The sequence below is a fragment of the Oryctolagus cuniculus genome, chromosome 16 (assembly GCF_051225735.1).
Source record: "Oryctolagus cuniculus isolate XC-2025 breed Fujian yellow rabbit chromosome 16, ASM5122573v1, whole genome shotgun sequence".
NCBI classification, from domain to species: Eukaryota; Metazoa; Chordata; class Mammalia; order Lagomorpha; family Leporidae; genus Oryctolagus; species Oryctolagus cuniculus.
Window position 1 is genome coordinate 760,657 of NC_142882.1, and position 18,505 is coordinate 779,161.

The 18,505-nt window shown below is 73.3% G+C and overlaps 2 protein-coding genes across 7 annotated transcripts; one reads left to right on the top strand and one right to left on the bottom strand.

Moving 5' to 3' along the window:
- Window positions 1–245: 245 nt before the first annotated feature.
- PLK5 (polo like kinase 5 (inactive)) lies at window positions 246–8,382 on the top strand. 6 transcript variants are annotated; one of them, XM_051828629.3, is made up of 16 exons: window positions 251–343; window positions 674–1,044; window positions 1,283–1,396; window positions 1,486–1,602; window positions 1,896–2,025; window positions 2,105–2,192; window positions 2,290–2,385; window positions 2,711–2,909; window positions 3,357–3,480; window positions 3,586–3,641; window positions 3,944–4,028; window positions 4,165–4,242; window positions 6,217–6,373; window positions 6,809–6,941; window positions 7,035–7,145; window positions 7,804–8,100. In XM_051828629.3, exons 2-16 carry the CDS (start codon window positions 931–933, stop codon window positions 8,062–8,064), a joined length of 1,863 nt encoding a protein of 620 aa, XP_051684589.3. In that variant the 5' UTR covers window positions 251–343; window positions 674–930; the 3' UTR covers window positions 8,065–8,100. The 6 variants fall into 6 exon arrangements, 4 of the variants coding, with proteins under 4 accessions (XP_089171356.1, XP_051684588.3, XP_051684586.3 ...); XM_089315230.1 differs by lacking the exon at window positions 3,357–3,480 and having other exon boundaries at window positions 246–343; window positions 6,813–6,941; window positions 7,804–8,382; XM_051828628.3 differs by lacking the exon at window positions 2,105–2,192 and having other exon boundaries at window positions 247–343; window positions 1,346–1,396; window positions 6,813–6,941; window positions 7,804–8,354.
- Window positions 8,383–12,175: 3,793 nt separating this feature from the next.
- On the bottom strand, window positions 12,176–17,755 carry MEX3D (mex-3 RNA binding family member D). The gene is made up of 2 exons (XM_089315247.1): window positions 17,116–17,755; window positions 12,176–14,137 (listed from the first exon to the last, which is right to left on the bottom strand). The coding sequence occupies exons 1-2, from the start codon at window positions 17,609–17,611 to the stop codon at window positions 12,789–12,791; spliced, it is 1,845 nt and encodes a 614-aa protein (XP_089171373.1). The 5' UTR covers window positions 17,612–17,755; the 3' UTR covers window positions 12,176–12,788.
- Window positions 17,756–18,505: the final 750 nt, after the last annotated feature.

The window sequence follows — 18,505 nt, forward strand, 5'->3', positions numbered from 1 at the left end:
GTGCGGGCCACATCGGCTCACGGCACCTGCTGCCCGGGGCCAGCTGCCGGGCCTGGAATCCCAGCCCAGTCGCCAGGACCCGACTCCCACCAAGGTGGCCCCGCGTGATGCACAGTGCACACAAGGCAGCCCACAGGGTGCTTCCCGGCCCCGCTGGAAACGCGGGCTCCGGAAAATTCCAAGGCCTGATTCTGGCCACGGGGAGCCCTGCTAGCCCCTCCCCACCCCTGCCTTATGTAACATTTGGGGATTAGTACCGGGCGCCCTGGCCTGCCCTGGGCAGCCCCGCGGACCGTCCCTGGGACCTGCGCTCACCTGTGAAATGGACAAGGCCTGAAGCCAGGTCAGGTCACGCCCCCGGCTCACGCCCTGTCCCTCACGGGACCCGCCCTCCACAAGGAACCCCCAGGGCCGCCGGGGCGCCCCCAGTCCTGCCTCCTCGGGCCCTGCCCCGGGTCCCACGCTCCTCCCGGCCAGCCCCCGCCTGAGTTTCCCTTCCACTCTGAATCTTAGTGTGCCTCCCCGCGGGTACCCACGCGCAAACAGGACCCACAGCTGGACACCCGGGGACCCACGAGACGCACACCTCCAGCCCCCGGGGGAGAGCCCCAGGGCACCTCGCTTTTCCCGCACAGCGATTCAGGCGCATTAACAGCCCCCATATTGGCCGCAGGTGCAGCGCTGGCGAGCAAACCGCTGAGCGCAGGGCCCTGCGCCGCCTGGAACTTCTCCAGCGCAGCGGTCCCGCACGCCCACGCGGCCCCCACGCACCTGCCCCCTCCCTCGGGCTGGCCAGCCCCGCGTGTCTGGCTCCGCCTTCCCCTCCCCCCTCAGCCAATAAGAAGCGCCCCGGCGGTGCGCGGGCCCCAGAGCGGCGGCGCTGCGCGGTGGTCCGGGCGGGAGGCTGCGCCCCGCCGGTACCCCGCCAGGATGGAGCCCGGGCCGCGGCGGCGGCGGCGACGCGGGAGCCACCAGCTGGTGGCCACCTTCCTGCGCGACCCGGGCTCAGGGCGCGTCTACAGGCGCGGGAAGCTCATTGGCAAGGTGGGGCGGCCGAGCAGGGAGCGCGCGGTGGGCCCCGGCATGTGCAGGGCGCGGTGGACCCGACCCGTCGGGGGCTCTGCGTGGGCACAGCGTGCGGCCGCGCGTCCGGGGGCCTTGGAGCTTTCTCCGGGCGTGGGCGTGTGAGGCGGCCTGGCCACGAGAGGGTCCCGGGTCGCGCTGCGCTGCGGGCGCACCTGGCCGCACCTGGCCGCTGAGCGGCCCGCCCCGGGCCCCGCAGGGCGCCTTCAGCCGCTGCTACAAGCTCACGGACTTGTCCACCAGCGTCGTGTTCGCCCTCAAGGTGGTGCCCCGCGGCGGGAGCGGGGCCGGGCGGCTGCGCACGCGCGGCAAGGTAGGCGTGCAGCGTGTCCCCGGGCTCCCCGGGGAGGGTTTCCCTGCCAGCCGCGGGCGCCGGGTGGACCGTGCGGGGTGTGTCTGCAGGTGGAGCGGGAGATCGCCCTGCACAGCCGCCTGCGGCACCGCAACATCGTGGCCCTCCACGGGCACTTCGCCGACCGCGACCACGTGTACCTGGTGCTGGAGTACTGCAGCCGCCAGGTGGCCTGGGGGGGGGCGGCGGGGGCCGCTGGTGTCTCCCGCTAGTGTCCCTCCTCGCTCACGGCCCGCCTGTGCCCCCCTGTGTCTGTGCCCAGCTAGTTGTGTGGTCATCGGGTCCAGCTCCTACTCTCCCGTGGCCACCCGTGCGCCCTGGGACATGCTGGCTTCCATCCGCCCCCCCCCCCCCGGGACTCACCCATGCCACGCCCACGCCCCAGAGCCCTCACCCCCACCCCACAACCCAGGCCAGGCCGGGCTCTGCCCTTGGCCGCGCTAACCCACGTCCCCCGCAGTCCCTGGCCCACGTGCTGCGGGCGCGGCAGACGCTGACGGAGCCCGAGGTGCGCTACTACCTGAGGGGCCTGGTCAGCGGCCTGCAGTACCTGCACCAGCGCCGCATCGTGCATCGTGACCTGAAGCCGAGTGAGTGCCGGGCTCGCCCCGGGGCGCGGGAGGGCCTGCCCCCACCCACGGTGCCCCCCACCCCCACCCCCACCCCCAGGTAACTTCTTCCTGAACAAGAACATGGAGGTGAAGATTGGGGACCTGGGGCTGGCCGCCAAGGTGGGGCCGGGGGGCCGCTGCCACAGGTGCGTGCGGGAGCCCTGGGGGTCCCCCTGGGAGCGCACGGGTGACCCCGAGCCTGGCGTGGGCGCCGAGCCCCCCCCCCCGCTATTTCCCTCCCAGAGTGCTCTGCGGGACCCCGAACTTTCTGGCCCCCGAGGTCATCTCCAGAAATGGGCACTCCTGCCAGTCGGACATCTGGGCTCTGGGCTGCAGCCTGTGAGTGGGGGCGGGGCGGCGGGGGGGCAAAGAAGACTGAGCGGGGGCGGGGTGGCGGGGGGGCAGGGAAGACTGAGCGGGGGCGGGGTGGCGGGGGGGCAGGGAAGACCGAGCGGGGGCGGAGCGGCGGGGGGGGCAGGGAAGACTGAGCGGGGGCGGGGCGGGGGGGCAGGGAAGACCGAGCGGGGCGCCCAGGGCCGGGCAGGCGTGGGGCACGGGATGTGACGCGCGGACAGAGGAAGGACCTGGGCAGCTCTGGCCGGCGCGCCAGGTGAGCGTGAGAACCTGGGGGGCAGGCGCCGGGCTCCCTCCCCTCCTGGCCCAGGTACACCGTGCTCACCGGCGCCCCACCCTTCCCCGCGGCACCCCTGTCGGAGACCTACCGGAGCATCCGCGCCGGCCGCTACCCAGAGCCCGCCCACCTGTCGCCTGCCGCCCGCCGCCTCATCGCCCGCCTCCTGGCGCCTGACCCCGCCGAGCGGCCGAGCCTGGACCTCCTGCTGCAAGACGTCTTCTTCACCCAGGTGGGCGCCGGAGGCGGAGCCGGCCCCAGCCCCGCCCTCGGCCCCGGCCACGCCCCCAGCCCCGCCGCTCAGCTCCGCCCCAGCCCCCGGCCCCGCCCCCAGCCCCAGCCTCGCCCCCCAGCGTCAGCCTCGCCCCCCCAGCCCCGCCCCGCAGCCCCCAGCTCCAGCCCCGCCTCAGCCCCAGCCCCAGCCCCGCCCCCAGCCCCAGCCCCGCCTCAGCCCCAGCCTCAGCCCCGCCCGCAGCCCCCGTCCCGCCCGCAGCCCCGCCCCCAGCCCCACCTCAGCCCCAGCCCCAGCCTCGCCCCCCAGCCCCAGCCCCGCCCCCCAGCCCCAGCCCCGCCTCCCAGCCCCACCGCTCAGCCCCAGCACCGCCCCCAGCCCAGCCACAGCCCCGCCCCGGCCCCTCCCCCATCCCGCCCCCAGCCACAGCCCCGCCCCCTCCCGCAGGGCTTCAGTCCGGACAGGCTGCCGCCCTACTGCTGCCACCACCCGCCCGTCTTCGCCCGTCCCCTGGGCCTGGGCGGGCTTCTCCGGAAAGTCCAGCTGCTGCTGCCCCCGTGCGGACCCCCCTGTGAGTGTCCCGCCCCCAGCGCCTCTCCAGGGCTCTGCAGCAGGGCGCTGTGGGGCAGCTGCCCCCACCCCCCGCCGCGCCCCCCAAATCCTGTGCCTCCCTCAGGCCCCCGCACCTCCGCAGACGGGTCGGACCCTGACTCCACGGAGCGGGGCGGTGAGGTAAGGACGCAGGGTGTGGGGGTGCAGGGGGGCACCTCGAGGCTGGCCCTGCCCCCTCCCGAGCCCCCTCCTCCAAGCAGGCTTCCCTGACTTCACCAACAGAAGCCTCCGCCCCCTCTGGGGTCTGGGGCCTGGACCCCTCCCTCCTGTGACCAGTGTGTCTCCCCAAGGCCCAGGCCCCAGGCACTGGGTCACCCTACATTTGTCCAGTGCCTGTGGGACGCCCCCCCAGGGGAGACCCGTTCCTCCAGGGGGCAGGAGCCCCTCGCCCACCTCCGGCTGGCCTCTCCCTCCCTCCTCAGGCCTCCCCGTCTGAGAGAGGGGCTCCCGACCCCGAGACCCCCATCCGCCTGCTCTCCCAAGGGACCCTCAGCGCTGACCCAGCAGGTGAGCGGCCCCGGCAGGGACTGGGGGAGGGGATCGAGGAGTTGGGGCGATCCTGGACAGTGGGGACGTGGGGGTTAACACCACTTCCTGGGTGCAGGAGTGCAGGCCCGGTGCCCCACCCCATCTGTCTCCCCAGGGCCTGCAGGGAGCCCGTGGGCCGAGGTGGACGCGGCCATCTGGATGCTGCGGCTCTGCCTGGACGCCGGCCCTCGGGGTAGGAGCCCGCCTCCCCCGCCCTTCGTTCCCGGGCAGCTGTGACCCCCACCCCGGGTGGCAAGGGGAGCCTCAGGGCTGCCCTCCGCGTGCCCCAGGGGGCCTGGCCGCGACCGAGCCGGGGGTGGTGGGCCACAGCTGTGACGGGGCCCCACGCAGCCTCGGAGCCCAGGGCCAGGGAGCCCCTGGCAACCCCCACCCCCGAGGGGCCCCGAGCTCCAGAGCCCCCTGAGCCGCGGCCATTTGTCTCAGAGAATCCCAAGGAGCCGACAGAGTCGCCTGAGAATTAGTCAGGAGGGTGCAGACGGCCACCTGGGCCTCCCCGCCCTGGGCGCCACGTCCACGTCCACGCTTCCCCCGCTGATGATGACCACCTGGGCCTCCCCGCCCTGGGTGCCATGTCCACGTCCCCGCTCCCCCCCACTGCAGATGGCCACCTGGGCCTCCCCACCCTGGGCGCCACGTCCATGTCCACGCTCCCCTCCCCCCCGCTGCAGACAGCACCTGCCCTGGGTGCCATGTCCATGTCCCCACTCCCCCCCCCGCTGCAGACGGCCACCTGGGCCTCCCTGCCCTGGGTGCCACGTCCATGTCCCCTGCTCCCCCCGCTGCAGATGGCCACCCTGGGCCTCCCCGCCCTGGGTACCACGTCCCCACCCCCCAACCAGGGTGCACCCGTCACCTCTCAGAGTCTGGCTCGGCTGTCCCACGGCCACGCGGCCTGTGGGTGTCACGTCCATGTCCATGTGGCCTGTGGGGGTCACGTCCATGTCCACGTGGCCTGTGGGTGCCACGCCCATGTCCACGCAGCCTGTGGGTGTCACGTCCATGTCCACACGGCCTGTGGGTGTCACATCCATGTCCACGTGGCCTGTGGGTGTCACGTCCATGTCCACGCAGCCTGTGGGTGCCACATCCATGTCCACGTGGCCTGTGGGGGTCACGTCCATGTCCATGTGGCCTGTGGGGGTCACGTCCATGTCCACACGGGCTGTGGGTGCCACATCCATGTCCACGTGGCCTGTGGGGGTCACGTCCATGTCCACGTGGCCTGTGGCTTTGGTCAGTTTCCCCCTGCCGCCTCCCCCTTTTTTCTTACCCAGGACTCCGTGGCACCGAGGGCTTTTATTTTGTGACACACACTCTGATATACCACCAAGCAAGGCCTCTGGAGCCATGGCCGTGGCGGGAGTGTCAAGGCCGGGGGTTCCAGCGGCACTGTGCACCGTGGCTGTGGAAGGGTTAGGGTTAGGGTTAGGGTTAGGGTTAGGGTTAGGGTTAGGGTTAGGGTTAGGTTAGGGTTAGGGTTAGGGTTGGGTTAGGGTTAGGGTTAGGGTCAGGGTCAGGGTTGGGTTAGGGTCAGGGTCAGGGTCAGGGTTGGGTTAGGGTTAGGGTTGGGTTAGGGTTAGGGTTAGGGTTAGGGTTAGGGTTAGGGTTACGGTTACGGTTACGGTTACGGTTACGGTTGGTTTAGGGTTAAGGTTAGGGTTAGGGTTAGGGTTAGGGTCAGGGTTGGGTTAGGGTCAGGGTCAGGGTTAGGGTCAGGGTTGGGTTAAGGTTAGGGTTAGGGTTGGTTTAGGGTTAGGTGTTGGGGTCAGGGTCATGTCCGGGTCAGAGTTAGGGTGTGAAGGTCAAGGGTTCCAGCAGCATTGAAGGCTGGGTGTTCTGGCGTTGGTCCTCCCTGAGCTCCGCCCCTCTGGCTTGGTTGTGCAGCACACCCAGGTGCCCAGGCCAGAGCCCAGCAGTAGTGTCTCCAGGGCTTGGGTCCAGGCCCATGTGGGAGACCCGGTTAGAGCCCCTGGTTTGGCCTGGCATAGCCCGGGCTGTTGCCGGCACGGGGGGTGGGGGGACCAGCACATGGGGGCTCTCTGTTTCTCTGCCTTTGAAATGCGGTGGAAATAAGTGGAAGTTAACAAAAACAGGCAGAGGGCCAGGGCCCCGCCCCACCCTGCTCAGGCCCCTCGCGCCCGTCCAGCCGCACAGGAGCCCCCCGGAGTGCCGCGGCCCACCCTCCGGGCCACCCAGTGGGTGGATTATTCCAGCAAGTACGGCTTCGGCTACCAGCTGTCGGACGGGGGCAGTGCCGTCCTGTTCCGGGACGGCACCCACATGGCCCTGCGGCCCCCTGCAGGGTGAGCTGCAGCCTGCACAGGGCGTCCATGAGTGTGTACATGCATGTGCGTGTGTGTGCACGGCTGAGTGAGCGTGTGCATGTGTGTGCACGTGTGCGTGTCTTCCTGTCTGAAGAGAGACAGCTGAGGTGGCAGGGAATGGGGGGGGAGGGGCCGTCAGGAGGGAACCCACAGGGACCGGCATCGTGACACCGGGCGCGCACCTGCAGCCCCCGGGGGGTTGGGGGAGGGCACAGGGCCTCCTGGGGCTCGGCCGGGCTCCCACCCGTGTCAGGTTTCCCGCAGTGCCGTGGCCTGGGATTGGACTTGGCCGCGAGGCAGGAAGCTGGGGGGGGGGCCTCTGGGGGCAGCGGCAGTGGCGCTGGCGGCGGTCAGCGTAGAGCCGGCCGGGACGGGGGCCCTGACCGCGGGCGCCCCCGCCCACGCCCCCTCCAGCCAGGTCTGCTACCTGCCGAGCCGCGGGCGGCTGGAGACCTTCACCCTGAGGGACGTGCCGAGCCCGCTGGGCGCCAAGCTGGCCGTGCTGCGGCTCCTCACCCACTACCTGCGGCGGCGGCGGCGGCGGGAGGTGAGAGGGGGAGGGGGAGGTGTGGGGGGGGCCGGCCCTGGCCCTGGCCCTGGCCCTGGCCCTGGCCAGCCGCCTGGCTGAGTGTGTCCACAGGGGGGCGCCCTGCCCGCACCGGTGCCGCCCGCGGGGCCCGGCCTCTGCCTGCTGCGCTTCCTCTCGTCCCAGCGGGCCCTGCTCCTGCTGTTCAGCGACGGCACCGTGCAGGTGAGCCCCGCGGCGGGCGGGGGGGCTCCAGGGCTGGGCCGCACCGGGGTCACAGCACCCCGGGGTCACAGCACCCCGGGGTCACAGCACGGGGCGGGCCGGCAGGTGAGCCCCGCGGGGGGCGGGCGGGGGCTCCAGGGCTGGGCCGCACCGGGGTCACAGCACCCCGGGGTCACAGCACGGGGCGGGGAGGCAGGTGAGCCCGCGGCGGGCGGGGGCTCCAGGGCTGGGCCGCACCGGGGTCACAGCACCCCGGGGTCACAGCACGGGGCGGGGAGGCAGGTGAGCCCGCGGCGGGCGGGGGCTCCAGGGCTGGGCCGCACCGGGGTCACAGCACCCCGGGGTCACAGCACCCCGGGGTCACCGCACTCCGGGGTCACAGCACCCCGGGGTCACCGCACCCCGGGGTCACCGCACGGGGCGAGGAGGCAGGTGAGCCCCGCGAAGGGCGGGGGCTCCAGGGCTGGGCCGCACCGGGGTCACAGCACCCCGGGGTCACAGCACCCCGGGGTCACCGCACTCCGGGGTCACAGCACCCCGGGGTCACCGCACCCCGGGGTCACCGCACGGCAGGAATCCCCCCAGGGCTCTGGGTCCCTGCCGGCTCGTCCTCCCAGGCCCAGGGTCGCCTGTCCCCCTGACCTCGGCTCCCCCGCAGGTCAGCGGCAGCGCGGCCCACACCCAGGTGGTGCTGAGCGGCCAGGGCGAGGGGCTGCTGCTGACCCGAGCCGGCGCCTCGGCCTCGCTGGACGGCCCGCGCCACGGCTGCCCCCCGGCCGCCCGCCAGCTGCTGGGCCTCGCGCTGCGCTTGCTGCGGAGCGCGCGCCCCGAGGGAGACGTCGGGGGGCGCCGCACGCGGCGGGCGGGGGCTGCCCCGCACCGGGCCGGCCCAGCCGGGACTCCGCTCCGCTTTCATTAAAGAGGGGCTGGTCCGAGCCCGTGGCCTGCTGTGTGCCTCTGTGCGTGCGTGCGCGTGCGCGGGGGCAGGAGCCCGCCAAGCCCCTCCTGCCGCTGAGGCTGTCGCCCCCACGTGGCACCCACGGGAACAGCGACAGCACAGACAGACGGCGCTGGCCCCGGGGCGGGCAGCGTCAGGCCCCCCCACTCCGCCGCTGAGACCCGGCAGCGCTGGAGGTGCCGCCCACCTGCCCTGTGAACCCCCCACGGCTGGGAGGCGGGGTCTCTGCCCCCAGGTTTCCTGATCAGCCCCTCCCAGCCGCCGACGCCCCCCATTCCTCGTCCTCAGCACCGGTGCCCCCCCACGGCAGAGTGTGGTGGGGGCGACGAGCCCGGCTCAGCCCCAGAGCCCCTTGGCGACTCCCACAGCCAGGGACCCCCACAGCCAGGGGCCCCCACAGCCAGGGACCCCCATAGCCAGGGATGCCCACAGCCAGTGACGCGACGCCCACAGCCAGGGACCCCCCACAGCCAGGGACCCCCCACAGCCAGGGACGCCCACAGCCAGGGACGCCCACAGCCACGGACCCCCACAGCCAGGGACCCCCACAGCCACCCCCACAGCCAGGGACGCCCACAGTCAGGGACCCCCACAGCCATGGACCCCCACAGCCAGGGACGCGACGCCCACAGCCAGGGACGCCCACAGCCAGGGACCCCCATAGCCAGGGATGCCCACAGCCAGTGACGCGACGCCCACAGCCAGGGGCCCCCACAGCCAGGGACCCCCCACAGCCAGGGACGCCCACAGCCAGGGACGCCCACAGCCAGGGACCCCCACAGCCAGGGACGCCCACAGCCACGGACCCCCACAGCCAGGGACCCCCACAGCCACCCCCACAGCCAGGGACGCCCACAGTCAGGGACCCCCACAGCCATGGACCCCCACAGCCAGGGACGCGACGCCCACAGCCAGGGACACCCACAGCCAGGGACCCCCACAGCCAGGGACGCCCACAGCCAGGACGCCCACAGCCAGGGACCCCCACAGCCAGGGACCCCCATAGCCAGGACCCCCACAGCCATGGATACCCACAGCCAGGGACACCCACAGCCAGGGATGCCCACAGCCAGGGACCCCCACAGCCAGGGACCCCCACAGCCAGGGATGCCCACAGCCAGTGACGCGACGCCCACAGCCAGGGACGCCCACAGCCAGGGACGCCCACAGCCAGGGACCACCACAGCCAGGAACCCCCACAGCCAAGGACGCCCACAGCCAGGGACCCCCACAGCCTCGTGGCTGACACCCGTCCCCCTGGGCCCTCACAGCGTTCCTGGATGACCCCCGCCCATTTGCAGTTGGCTTAGGGCACTCACTCGTCCCCTCCTGCGTCACCGTCGGGGCCTCTGCCCGCCGTCCCTCGCCTCTCCCTCCGTTCACCCAGCACAGACCCCCGCTGCACCTGCTGGCCCCGCCCCTCCCCAGGCCTCCCTCGCACCCCCCATGCCTGACCCAGCCTCACCATCACCCACGCGCACCACCAAGGCCTCTCGGGGTCCCAACAGCTCAGCAGTCGTCTCTCGCGGGCCCTGACCCCCGTGGGCCCTCAGGTGTCCAGCACTGTCTCCCCCCAGGACAGGACTGACCACAGCCCCCGGGCATGGCCGCCCAGCCACTGCTCAGATCCGCTGCAGGTCTGTCTCCCGCGGCTCCCTCCCCCACACAGCCCCGCGTCTGCAGCTCCAGGGAGAGGCCCCCTTCCCCTGCTCAGTGTATATGGGGCGCACAGGGGCGCGCGCACGGGCACACGCGAGGTGTATACAGGTGCACACAGCGGATTGTGGGGTCCACAGGGCACGCAGGCAGACGTGGGCGTGTCCACAGGGCACACAGGGGGCACACACAGGCAGACGTGGGCGTGTCCACAGGGCACACAGGCAGACGTGGGCGTGTCCACAGGGGCACACAGGCGTCCGAGCCTGGGTCAGGAGGCGGGGCCTGGACCGCGTGGAGGGGCGTTCATGGCCATGGCGGGGCCTGGGTCAGGAGGCGGGGCCTGGGTCAGGAGGCGGGGCCTGGGCCACGTGGAGGGGCGTTCGTGGCCGTGGCGGGGCGCAGGCGACGCCCCCCGCGCGTGGTCCCAGCAGCCGCGGCCCCGCCCCCGAGGGGGCGTTGACTGCCTGACCGCCTCCCTCCCGCACGCCGAGAGCTTCCGGAATCTTCCGCAGGGTCTTCGTGGTGTACCTCGACGTAAGCCTGGCAGCCTCAGGTTTTTGGGGAGGGGGGTGCCGACCGGTGAAAGAAACCGCGGAGACAGCAGTCAGCTCGGAACCCAGGGGAAACCCCCCCCCCGCCCTGCAGCACCAGCCGCGCTCATTGGTCCGTGAGGACCATGTGACACGTGCCTCCTCCAACCACAAGCGAGCAAGGCGGGGCCGGGGCGGCAGCACCACCCCCCGGCGGCTGTGATTGGCTGCTGTCATGGCAACCCAGGGGCGGCCCGCTGAGCTTCCCAGGGTCAGGGCTGAGCGGAAGTGGAGCAGCCGGGACTCGAACCAGCGCCCACATGGGATGGTGGACAGCGCCGGCCCCTCCAGGGAGCTTTTACAACACCACAGAGTCTGGGGTTAACACCAAGACAGACTCGGAGACGCGTGCAGCGTGTGATATTTAGAAACGGCGCCGTTGTAGACATGCAGGGAGGTCGGCCGTCACCGCGGTGCGGGCGGCGATGGTGTGGACACACGGACGACCGGGTAGCGGACCTGTGTGGCCACAGGCCAGCGCCGAGGCTCAGCCTGAGCCCTGGTTCCGGTCCAGGCGGTGATGGCCCAGTGCTGGGCCCCTGCACCCCCGTGTGAGACCCGGAGCTCCCGGCTCCTGGCTTCAGGTGAGCACAGCTCTGGCCACTGCGGCCAACTGGACAGTGACCCAGCGGATGCAAGACCGCTCTCTCTCTCTCTCTCTGCCTCTCTCTAACTCTTTCAAATAAACAAGTAGATCTTTAAAAATACCGTAATGAATAATCGCCCCCAAACGCCGTCAGGCCCAGCAGCCAGGGGCTGGATCCTGCTGGATCCCAGGTTGTGCCCCACAGGGCTGCGTCCCCGCCCCTCCCATGCTGGGCCCTCGCCCCAGTCCCCGTCCCGTGTCCTGGGGCCCCGCCCCCTCAGTGCAGGTCCCCAGACACTGACCAGGTGCCCCGCAGGTCACAGCTGTGAAGACCCCAGAGCCCTGGGAACCGCAGGTGCAGGGCGGGGTGCTCTCCACCCCGACGCCGGGCTGCCCGCCCTTCCTCCAATCAGCGTCCACGGAGCGGCCCGCGGGCGGGGGCAGGGGGCAGGGGCAGGGCCGGGCTGGGGGCAGGGGCAGGGCCAGGGCAGGGGCAGGGGCAGGGGCAGGGCCAGGGCAGAGCAGGGGCAGGGCCGGGCCAGGGCAGAGCAGGGGCAGGGCAGGGGCAGAGCAGGGGCAGGGCCGGGCCAGGGCAGAGCAGGGGCAGGGCCGGGCCAGGGCAGGGCAGGGCAGGGGCAGGGCAGGGGCAGGGCCGGGCCAGGGCAGGGCCAGGCCAACCTCGCCGGCCGCAGGAGGCGAGTGTCATGCGCAGCGCCAGCCGCACGGTGGCGACAGAGGACGCGTCCCTCTGGTGCCAGGGGCCGCGAGGGGTCCAGGCCTGGCCCAGGCCGGGCAGGGAGCAAACCCACCCCGGGAACGGGGAGACCCGAAGCGCCCCCCGCATGCCTACGCACCCCTGGCCCCTCACCTGGCTTCTTACTCCCCCCGTCTTCCTCCGGGCTGCAGGGTCAGGGTCAGGGTTCCTCCCTACTCCGTTTCCCTACTTAGAGTCAGGGTCAGGGTCAGCGGTCAGCGGTCAGCGTAGAGCTGCTCCCAGCAGGCTCTGCGTCCCCTCCACTCCAGCCCTGAGGGCTGCACCTGCCGGCCCCCCAGCTCAGCCCTCGGAGGGAGCGAGGGGGGCCTGGGGAGGGGCGCGTCCCCAGCTGCCAGAGTGGACGCCACTCAGCTCAGGACCGGGCGGGAGTCCCCCAGGGGACAGCCTGCTCCACCCCCCCAGAGGCACGAGGGGGCGGGGCCTGGACCCCAGCCCCTCCCACAGCACGCGGAAGCCGAGCGCTCACTGGATACAAAGACTTTATTAAGAAGGCTTTGAAGTCAAAAAATAAAACTCTGAATACAATTTTTAACCCTTAAATCCGCTCAGCAAATATATAATCAGTAATTTAGCTGTGTAAGATTAAACGTCCATTGTTTATTTAAAATAAAATATATTTTAGTTCTTAAAATTTACTCCATAAAGTACATATTCCCCTATAAATTTCCTACATATACACAAGAGGTAAAAAGTAAAAAAACAAAAACATTTAAAAAATTTTTAAAAAATGACAACAGAAACCACAGCGGGAATGGGAGGGTTAATTAAAAAAAAAAAAAAAGTCAGAAACCCCGGGTGGGTGGGGCACCCTTGCCCCCCCCCTTGCGCGCCCCGCGGCCCCCCCCGGGGGGGGGCGGAATAAAAAGTGCACGCGGGGCGATTCGTGCGGTTTATTGTCACGGCTCTCAGCTCTGCTGCTCCGAGCTCCCGCCGGGCCTCCGCGCCGCGTCCACGCCTGGGTCCGAGTTAAAGCTCCACCATGGTGCCCGGCCCGGCCCGGCCCCCGCAGACCCAGCCCCAGCCCCCGGCCCGCCCCGCCCCGGCCCGGCCCCGCCGCCCCAGCCCCCGGCCCGCGCTAGGAAAAGATATGGATGGCCTGGGTGGCCGGCGTGCGGCACGCGGGGCACTCGGGCGCGCTGGTGCCACAGATGCGCACGGCGCAGTCCATGCAGAAGAGGTTGTGGCCGCAGGGCACCAGCGCCGCCATGGCCTCGCCCTCGGCGCACACCACGCACTCGCGCGCCGGGGCGGCGGGAGCTGCGGCGCCCGAGGACGCGGGTGCCGGCGCGGGCGCGGGCGTGGGCGCAGCCGGGGCCGGCGCGGCAGGCTTGCGGCTGCCCTCGCAGGCGCCGGAGTCCAGCGTGGCGGTGGCCGCGGCGAAGCCGGCGCCGCCGGAGAAGGCCAGCGGGTTGTGCGGGGCCCGCCAGGGCAGGGCGCCCACGGGGTCGGGTGCGGGGCGCCGCGCCAGCGGCAGCTCCAGGCCCAGGCCGGGCTCGGGCAGCGTGGGCGAGTGGCGCGGGCTGCCCGGGCCGCTGCTGCGGCGCGCGCCCCCGGCCGGCGGCGGAGCGGGCGCGCCGTTGACCGCCGAGCAGCTGCCGAAGGCGGGCAGGGGCGCGGCGCGCTCGAATGGTGCCCAGATGGTGGCCGCGGCGGGCACGGTCAGGTCCAGCGCCAAGAAGTCGAAGCCGAAGTCGGCGTCGTCCGTCCCCGCGGGGGCCCCGGGGCCATCGCCGCCGAACGTGAAGCCCCCGTTGCCCGAGCCGCCGTAGGGGCTGGCGGGGCCCGGGTCCGGCCCGGGCGCGCCCCCGCGGCTGCTGGCGTAGAAGGGCTCAGGGGCGCCGTCCCCGCGCAGGCCGGCGGGGGCGGCGGGTGGCCGCCGGCCCCCGGGGGGCGCCTTGGCCCAGAGGCTGGCCGCCGCCCCCAGCAGGTCCAGGCACACGTCCGTGCCGTTGGCGTGGAAGTCGCTGTCGGCGCCCGCGTCCGGGAGCGCGCGCGTGCGCAGCGTGATGTGCGCCTCAATCTCCTCGCGCGCGCGGTCCACGTTCTCGGGCATGCCCGTGACGGCGAACACGGGCTCCTTGTCGCGGCCCGGCGTCACGATGTACGTGTGCGTCCTCTGCTGGATGCGCTTGATGGTGGCGCCCTTGGGCCCCACCACCAGCCCCACCACGCGGTAGGGCACGCGCACTTGGATGGTGGTCTGTCCCGGCAGGTTGGGCGGGCCGGGGGCGGCGCCGGGCAGCCCGCCCGCCTTGCTGCGCGTGGCGCGGATGAGCGAGAAGTGCTCGGCGGCCGACAGGATCTCGCGCTTGGCCATGTCCACGTCCTCCTTGCGGCCGGTCACGATGAACACGGGCTCCTCGCCGCGCACCGGCGTCTTGATGTACGTGTTGGTCTTGGCGCGCAGGGCCTTGATCTTGCACCCTGCGGGGCGAGGGGAGACGCGGGGGGTCGCAGGGGCGCCGGCCACCGCCCGGGCCCCACTTTCCCCTGTGCGCGGAGCTGTGGTCACCCCGCCAAGCGAGGCCTCTGCTGTCCCCACCCGCCCCCTCCACATGCAGGGTCCTGCGCCCGGGGAAGGAGAGGGGTGAGGCGCCATGGCCAGGCCTGGGGCCCGGCTGAGAGCCCCCCTCCCCGAGCCACCTGCACCCCTTCCCGGGTTCCAGGCCGGCAGCTTCCCGCTGACGCGTGCAGAAGCAGGGGCCAGGGCCCCCCTGGGGTGCCCAGGACCCTCCCCCGCAGCCGGGCGCGGGAGCACCGCCCTGCCAGCACCCCCCAGACCCTCGTGGTGCAGACCCCCAAGTTGCTCAGCTGGGGCGGCCCCAGGCCCAGATTTGCACCCCCCGCCCTGCGCTGGATCAGGATGCCCCGCCCCTCCCCACCCCCTGCCGCTGGGGGAGGCCGACTGAGCTGGGACTGGGTGTACAGAGCCCCCTGGGGAGGGTAACACTGTTGCTAACCTGGTGGGGGGAACCAAACCAGCTGCCTCCGCACTTCTGACAGCCAGTCCAGGGACTGGGGCCCACAGGAGGCTGGGGTGTGGCAGCCAGGGTCCTGGGGGGCAGCGGCCCCCAGCCTGGGCTCTGCACAGGGCCTGTGGCTCTCCTGGGGGCAGCGAGGGTGCACCCGGTAGCCACCTGTCCTCCCAGCCTGGGGCTGCCTGGAGCCAGCCTGGAGGGTCGCGGTGGGGGTCCTCATCTACCACGTCCCTGCCATGTGCGCGCTCTCCCCGCCCCCCCCCCCCCGACTGAGACCCCTCCCCACTCCCGTGCTGTGCTGCCTCCTGCAGGAAGCCCATCGTGATTGCGGCTGGTCCACACTTCTCCTCCTCTGGGCTCTGGGAGTCCCTGGACCGGCCCCACAGGCTGGGCGAGGGCCACTCACCCCGCTGCCGCCCAGACCCTGCGCGGGAGGTGGCACTGGGCCCTGGCTCCCGTGGGCCCCCAGGTCACAGTGTCAGGGCGGGGGCGCCCCCTCCCCAGAGTGGCGGAGGGTCCTCAGGAGAGAGGGGGCCCTTGGCTGGACGCCCCGTCTCTGCCCCTGCCTGACCTGGGGAGCCAGACGGCAAAACCCCAAGGCCGCCACGGAGTGGGGGAGGGCAGCGGGGGGCAGAGGCCCAGGAGCAGCTGGGCGGCCCACGGCACCGTCCCCACAGGGACCCACGGAGGGGAGGCGCCAGACTGGGGTCCCCCGCCCCCGACAGCAGCACCGTCACCCCCATCCACTCCATCACTCTCATCTCCTCCACCTGTCCAGCTCTCTTCCCCCTCCCTGCCTCGGCCAGCTGGGGGACAGCCCCTGGGGGGCGCTGCAGCCCCCCCCCCGTCCCCGGGGGCCTGCAGGGTGTGGGGAGGGAGTGGCCGCGCGGTCACACCCACAGCACGGGAGCCTCGAGGTCCAGCTGGGGGACTCCCCCCTCCACAGACTTTCAGGGTTCAGACCTCAGCCCTGCCCCTACCCAGGCCCCACCCATCACACCCTAGGCTCCTCCTCCAACACCAGGACCCGGGAGCCCGAGGCCCAGCACACAGTAGGGCTGCACTCAGGAGGGGGCGCCTGCCCCCCAGGACACCTCCGGGCTGCAGGAGAACGCAGGGGGCTGGTGAACCGCCAGCCACGCCCCCGCACCCAGAACCACTCCAGGGCTGCAAGACGGAGGTGCAGGGCCAGGGCCAGGGCCTCTCTCCCACCCTCCCTGCACACACGGGGGAAGCTCAGGGAGACCCCAGGGCGGGGCGCGGGGTGCACGCCCCCAGGAGGGCAGCAGGCGGGGCTGTGGCACACGGAAGCTGCCTGCCCGTCCCACAGCCGAGGGGGCCAACGGTGAGCCGCGACCCGGCCACCTGAGACGGAGCCCACCGGTCCAGCCACGCGCTGCCAGCCCCCCCACCAGGCGGTGCCGGGACCGCTGCCCTCCCACAGGCCTGGGTGGCCCTCTGCTGTCCCTGTTGGGCACAGGGGCGGGGTCGCACCACAATCCAGGCCTGCCCCTCCCACTGGAGAAGACAGGGCCCCCAGCCGCACCACGCCCGCCCCACCCTGCGACCAGGCCGGGGACACACGCTGGCGGCCGCTGCCCCTCCCACCACAGCATCCCTGGGGCCTCCCCTGGTGGCCTGCAGGACAGCGACAGGTGTGACCCGGCCGCTCCGGCCGCCCACGCCTCTGCCTCCTGCCTCTGAGGACCCAGGGGCCAGGGACGGCATCCCCCACCACGGGCGGATGGCGGCCCGGGCCGCACCCCAAGTTCTAGAATCCGGCCGGCACCTGGGCACTGGGGGCCGGAGCCGAGGCAGGAGAAAGTTGCGGTGGGGGGTGGGCAGCTGGCAGGGCGGTGGGAGTGTGCTGGGCCCGCCGCCGCCCCGCAGCTAGCGGCCAATGAGCATTGGCCGGCCTGATGTCACCCTGCCAGTCTCGGCTTGGCTCTCGAACAAAGAGAACAATGGGCAGCCACAGGGACCCCGCACCCCGGGGTCTGCGGCGCCCCGGCCCCACTGGCGGGGCTGCAGGGGGTCGTCCCGGAGGCGACGTCCACAGCCGGCCCTCGCGCACGCCCCCAGGCCCCCGACGCGCGGCTGGCAGCGGGACCCGACAACGATGGGGGCGGGGACCCTGTCTCGCCCCGACCCGCCCCCCATCCCGGCCAGTCCGCGGCGCCCCCGAGCTGCTCCGACCCCGCGGGCGCACGCCCGGAGCCACCCGCACACCCGAGCCCGCCCCGCCGCGGCGCCCCCGGCTCTGCGCGCCCCTCTCGCCGGCGCGCACCGGGGCCGTTCGCGGCTGGAGGCGGCCCGGCGCGCGGGGGGCGGAGCGCGGGCTGCGCCCAACTTTCTCCCGCGGCCCGCGGCAGGACAAAGGCGCAGCGGCGGCCCCGGCCCGGGCCCCCGACGGCGGCCACTCACCCTGGCGCCCCACGATCTCCGCGACGTGCTCGGAGCTGGGCACCGGCACGCACTCGGTCATGTTCACGCTCTTCTTGCGGCCGCCGATCACGCACATCTGCTCCGCCAGCAGCGTCTGCGGGCCCAGCGCCGCGGGGTGGGGCGCGAAGCCGGCGAACACGTCGGGCGGCGACGGCCGGGGCGCCGGCGGGGGGCTCACGTCGGGCTCCGGCGGCGGCGCGGCGGGGGCCGGGGGGACGCCCGCCTCGGGCCCGTCGGGGGACGCGGGCCCCGCCGCCGCCGCGCCGTCCCCGCCGCCCGCCGTGCCCTCCTCGTCTGCGCTGCCCGCGGCCCCCAGCCCCAGCGCCGACAGCTGGTCCAGCGCCAGGCGCAGCGCGGCGGCCGCGTCGTCGGGCTCGGGCGCGGGCGCGGGGCCCGGGCTGGGGTCCCCGCCGGCCGCCGCCCCCGGCCCGCCCGCGCCGCCGCCGCCGTCGGGGAGGCCGCCGGGGCCGGGCATGGCCGGCGCTAGCGCTCGGGCCCGCGCTCCCGCCGCTCGGCCGCCGGCCGCCCGCGCCGCCGCCGCCGCCGCCCGCGCCGCCCTCCGCCTGTGCGAGCTCGGCCGCCGGCCGCCGGCATCCAGCGGCGGAGCGGGCGGGCGCGGGCGGCGGCGGCGGCGCGGGGCTGCTCGGGGCCGGGCCGGGCCGGGCCGGGCGGCGGCGGCGACTCTGGCTGCTGCTCGCGCGGCTGCGGCGGCTCCTGGCGGCCGAGGCGGCGGCGGCGCGGACGCTCCTCGGCTCCCGCCCGCCGCCCCCGCCGGCCCGGCCCGCCCCGCCCCGGGACGTCACGCCGCGGCCAACAATGGGCGGGCGCCAGGGCGCAGGCGCGCGGGGCGGGGGCCGGGGGCGGGGCCGCGGTCACGTGGCGCTCGGGCGGGGACCCGGCGCGCCCGCACGTGCGGGAGCGGCCGCAGGTGGGCGCCGCGCGCCGTGCGCGGGGCGGAGCCCGCAGTCCCCGCTCCCGCACACCGCCCTCCCGGGCCGGAGCCCGCTGGGCGCTGGGCTGCACCCTCCGGCCCCTGCCGACCCCCCACTCCCAGCCCATCAGGTGTGGGCGGTGCCCCCGCGACGTCATCAAGGACCACGTGGAAACCCAGCCGCTTAGGGGGACCGGCCCGCGGGCTCCGGGAGCGGCCAGGCGTGTGCACCTGGCCCCGGTGGGAGCAGGGGCAGTGCTGGCCGGAGCCCTCCAGGCGACCCGCTGTGCGCCACCCTCAGGCCCAGCGCGAAGGCTCTGGGCGGGGCGGCCTGACCCTTCTCACTCCCTCCCTGCGCCCCGTCCCTGTCGCAGCTGTCCCCCCCACCCCGCTGGGCCATTCCCTCTCTGCGACCCTCTGTGTCTCCAGGAAGCCCTT